At 46.0% G+C, this 5,315-nt stretch overlaps 1 protein-coding gene across 1 annotated transcript in view; it reads right to left on the reverse strand.

The window, feature by feature from the left end:
- The window catches only part of L3HYPDH (trans-L-3-hydroxyproline dehydratase), a 12,251-nt gene extending 6,940 nt beyond the window's left edge, over positions 1 to 5,311 (reverse strand). The window contains exon 1 of the mRNA XM_017865855.1: positions 4,681 to 5,311. Within this exon, the coding sequence (XP_017721344.1) occupies positions 4,681 to 5,188 (508 nt within the window). The 5' untranslated portion in view covers positions 5,189 to 5,311. The remainder of the gene's footprint in view (positions 1 to 4,680) is intronic.
- Positions 5,312 to 5,315: the final 4 nt, after the last annotated feature.

Below are 5,315 nucleotides of genomic sequence, written 5' to 3' on the forward strand. Positions count from 1 at the left end.
GGGCTGGAGTGCAGTGGCCGGATCTCAGCTCACTGCAAGCTCCGCCTCCCGGGTTCACGCCATTCTCCTGCCTCAGCCTCCCGAGTAGCTGGGACTACAGGCGCCCGCCACCTCGCCCGGCTAGTTTTTTGTATTTTTTAGTAGAGACAGGGTTTCACCGTGTTAGCCAGGATGGTCTCGATCTCCTGACCTTGTGATCCGCCCGTCTCGGCCTCCCAAAGTGCTGGGATTACAGGCTTGAGCCACCGCGCCCGGCCAGGATTTTTAATATGTTTATTTTTCAAGAGGGATGTTCTTTTCCTATCATAAAAATAATGAAGTAAAAATCAATTTTTTAAAATTAGTAAGCATCAAGTGAATAATAGCTAGATGTATCATTCTATTTTCTATTTTAACTTGATGATTGCAGAAGTTACAAACTGAATGTCATGCTTTCCCTAACTCATACAGACATATTCATTAACTTCTCTGAGGATCTTTTCTAGGAAACACCGCTGAGACCGAGACAGGGAAACCCAAGGGCATCCCTGTGAACACTAAGAAGGAAAATGTCTATTCCCCACTTATACTATGAGAGATGGTTTAAAATAGTAAGGATCTTGGATCCTATTTACAAATCAGTTTTCTTCAGCTGTAATGTCAAAACAAAAATTTTAAAAGATTTTTTCTACATAAAGTATATATACTTATCTACATATTTTCATCTAATTAAGGTATCCTGCAGGCAAACACACAGAAAAATGACATTGTAGAATCATTGACCGCTACAGCATCATTTTGCACCAGGGTTTTTATTTGAGCATTTTAAGTCTGAATATCCCCAAAGTTTCACCTGAAGGTCAGTAGTTTGAAATCTTCAATCTGTATTTCCAAAGAAAGGGGGCTGGGTGATGTTTATTTCCCCTCTTCTCAAATTTTCCTCTTTTCCTCTTCCCTAATTTAAGCTGGCTTGGTGATCACCGTCTTTCAGGGAAGCCTATGGCAGGGGAGAAAGTTTGTCTTTCACGTTTTTATTTTACAGAAGCCTAAGCTCTAAGGGAAAGACATCTGTTGGCAAAGGAGTGTCCTGAAGGTAGAAATATTTCTCCTAGAGATACATTTTTTCTGCCTTGAGAAGAGTGGAGGCTGAAGGTCCTTAGTGCACAGAGGACTTGTGTTAACTTCCACCGGGCAACACAGGAGCAGGACGTGAAGAAACAGAGGACGGGGAGGTGGTGCAGAGGGCATGGACCAGGTGAGGTAGGACAGCCAATGCTGCTGGTCCACTTCGCTGATTAACTGTGTAAGCTGAGGACTGAAGTGCCATCCTCTCCAAGGCCACAGCCCTTTTAAGAAACCTTTTGCTCACACATATCAGGAAAGGGGACAACACATGGAGTGATGAGGCTAAGTGAACCAAAAGGACAGAGTAGGGTTTCAATTTCAGAATTTAAGTTTTGGGAAAGAAAATGTCTTGTGTTCTTGAGTTTTCATGCTAAGTCATACAAAGATACCAGCATGCTATCAGTCCACAGAAGGCTATCAGTATGCTGTCAGTCCACATTAGTCCACAGAAGCCCTTTTAACCCATGATGTGTTAAAATAGATCAAGTTTACCATCGAAAGAGTAAAACAGGCTGTGGATTGTAACAACAAAACTGAATAAAAAATGTCTTTATCTTGATGCTCGTGCAACAAGAAAAGCAAGTTTCATGAAAAGAGAATGGGGAAGTTAATAGAAATGAGAGACTGCTGGAAGGTGGAGAGCTAAGGTGAGGATGAAGATCAGCACTTACCAGGAGACCCAGGTGATGGTCCCGGGGCTCAGTCTGCCTGCCCTCTTCTCTTGATTGTAACACCCGAATGCGGCATTGGCCACCAGTCCGGGGGCCAGGATGGAGTTGGGAAGCTGGTTCAGGAGAAGTCATCCCTGAGCCTACAATCATTTCCCTGGCCCACCCTTTCTAGAATCTTGGGTCTGGTTTTCTTGGGGTGGGCAGTTGGGTAGAGTGCTACACCTCACTGAGTTTTGGTTTCCTTTTCTTTAAAACGGACCAAATTTCCTTTAAAGTTACCCTTGTCCATCAATTATCGGTGACTCTTTCATTTTTTAATCACTAAATTACTAACATTAAAAATTAAGATATTTATTTCACCCATGAGTACTTCCTATGTGGCAGGTCTTTACATATACTAGCTCCTTAATTCATTACATTAGCGCCTTAATTACTACAGCCCTGAGAGGTAGGTACTGTTTTACTTACTATCCTCACATTATTCCCTGACTTACCCACCAAATAAGTGGCAGAGCTTGGGGTCAAACCCAGGACCAGGTGACTCCAAAGCCCAAACCCTTTCTACTAAAATACACAACCTCTATCCAGAACACAATCCAAAATCTAAGGGTTTTTCTTTTCTTCTATACAAGCATATCACTGAAATTTCAATTTGATTTACTTTGCTCAAGATTTAGTGAGCACCTACTATGTGCCAATTACTGTAGAAGATATAAGAAGTACAAGGAAGAATAAAACATAGGCTTTTCCCTTCTTGGAGTTTAGTTGGACAAGATAGATTTTAAAATACGCTGTATCTGTGAATGAGGTGTGATACACTAAGCAGTATTCCAGAAATTGAAACATATCTCCTTAAACTACAAAAAATTTTAAGGATGAGAGGCAAGCCATATGATAGGCCAGGGTTCCAACCCTAGTTCTGCCATTTAATATGGTTTTGGTGTCTTGTGCAGACTGTACCTGCTATTTCTCCTAAAAGAGTTGTTTTGAAAATTCCATGTGTGGGGAGTTCCTGGCACAGATTAGGGACTCGAAGGCCAAAACTTTAATTTCCAATGGGAATAGGTTTCTCAAGAGGACCAGATGTTTACATTTGTCAATCAGCATATTCTTCTCCAAATTTCACTTATTTAGTTACTCATTCAACAAATATTCATTGACTAACTACTCTTCTAGACACCTAGAATACTGTGAACAAAAAAGAGTTTGCATTTTAGCCCAGTGGGGTGGAGAAGAACTCAACAACCCTCCGAGGTGGGTACTATTGTCATCCTCATTTTACAGACTGTGATACTGAGGTATGAACTCTAGCACAAGGTCACTGAGATGGCGAGAGGTGGGGCAGTGACCTTGAACTCTATGTCTGTCTTGTATGCATTTTTCAAAGTAGAGAATATAGCATTTCATTTTCTTAACTCAGTTACCATTAATTATTGTACTGTCACACAGTGATGCTCTCAGGAACTACTGAGAGGAACTACTGAGGTCAAGTGGTTGACTGACCCTGGCCCTAACTGACCCAGAAATGTGATGTAGTTCGTGTTCTTGCTGCCAGCTGCCATTTCCCACAGAAGTCTAGAGTGTTTCTAATCTGCTGCTGTAGTTGCCTAGGGGGAATTCTGGTAACCACGCTAGTTAAACTGTTGAGGTTTTAAAAATGGAATCGTAAACATAAATTCTGTCTCCCTCAAGTGGCCTCCCAATCTGGAAGTGACACCATTCTCCGGGAAAATGGCATCAATTTCTCCAGAGGCATTCTTCGTTAACTTGTGGGTTTCAGCTGCCTGAGGTTGCTCTAAAAGTGCCTGTTTTATTACTTATCAAATCAGGCTAATCTGAAACCTAGTTCTTCAGGGGGAATCAAGGTCCAACTTTCTAACAGATGATTTGCATGGCTTGAAGATTTTTAAGAGAATGATAACTCTATTCCTGGTAAACCGGCTCCTGGCTCACTTCCAGTCACAACGACTAAAGCATTCTTACTGATAAGACTGCGGCCCCCGGGAGGTAGTATTCAGATGAGAAACCAGATGCCAGCTTGCCAGGTCATCCCCATGAGGGATCTCCCTCGTGTAAGGGTTATGGTTATACAGAGGCCCTGCTTTACATAAGCTGTACAAGGATCTGTACTAGGGAATCCAGCAAAACCTTTTAATCACACAATAGGCCTACGGAACTTTAGCAATCATATATACCTTGCAATCTATCTCCAGGAATACAGTATCTTGCATACTCTCATTTAATCCTAACAAAAAAACTCTATGAGGTAAGAGAATAAACAGGCACAGAGAAATTAAGTAATTTGCCTCAAGTTGCACAGCTTTAGGGGGTTATCAGGATTTGAAACCAGGCAATGCGTGTTCCTGTTCTTAAAGAAAAGCAACATTCGTATCTTAATGATTTATAAACTGCTTTGTTCATTCCTTCTCATTTAATTCTTCCTCAAAGAAGTGAGGGAGGTGAGGAAAGGAGACCAGGTTTAGTAACTTACTGTGATTCTGTGTCTACCAAGCATATTCTGAGCCAGCCTGGAACCCTGGTACATTGGCTGTTCTTCGCTCTTTCCTTGACCCTGACCGTACTTTGCTTTACCCACCGGTGAAATCTCTAGGAATGCCTCACCAGTGCAGAAGGAGGCGCTGAGTCAGGGTAACACGGAATTCCTCACTCCTCAAGGGTCTCTCAAAACCACAGGCGGATGGGAGTCAGGGAAAACAGAAATTGCACGCACCAAGCAAATACGCAAGACTGCTGACACACGTTCGCAGTGATTTACCTTTTTATTAATTGCAAGGGCACGCGGGATGGGTTAGTTGCGAGAGTTCCAGCCTAGAGACACCGTTAATGTTGTTAGTTGCGTCCCGGTTGCAGCTCCGCCCTGGGCTGCAAACGTCCCGCCCGTTACCTGTTGCCAGCACGAAGGCCGGGACGCTATGGAAGCGCACCGGGCCGTGGCTGCGGCCGTCCTCGCACGCCACGAAGGCGGTCACCAGCCCGCATGGGCAGTGGATGTTGACGCGGGCCTCGCGGGTGCCCGCAGCTGGCGCCGGCACAAGCCCGAAGTCCAAGGCGAAGCGGCCCAGCGCCAGCACTGCGTGGCCGCACATGGAGCTGTAGCCCTCGTTGTGCAGGAACAGGACGCCCAGGTGCGCGTCCGGCAGCTCGCTCGGCACTAGGACAGCCCCGTACATGTCCCGGTGCCCTCGGGGCTCGAACATGAGCCGTCGCCGCACGTGGTCAAGGTGCTGGCGCATGTAGCGCCGCTTGGCCAGCAGGGTGGGCCCGGACACCTCCGGACACCCAGCCAGCACGATGCGCAGGGGCTCGCCGCCCGTGTGCATGTCCACCACCGACAGCACCGGCGTCCCCGGATCATGCGGGGGCAGCCGGGGCACCGCCAGCGCGCTCTCCATGGTCTGCGTCCGGGGACACAAGAACCTTCCCGCAGCGATGGCTTCAAGCCCGACCCCTACCCACTGACTCCTCGCGAGGAGGGCGGGACGCGAAGCAGCCACCCCTCGGGGGGCGGGACATCGGAGC

This window comes from Rhinopithecus bieti, unplaced genomic scaffold (genome assembly GCF_001698545.2).
Source record: "Rhinopithecus bieti isolate Rb0 unplaced genomic scaffold, ASM169854v2 scaffold_83527, whole genome shotgun sequence".
NCBI lineage: Eukaryota > Metazoa > Chordata > Mammalia > Primates > Cercopithecidae > Rhinopithecus > Rhinopithecus bieti.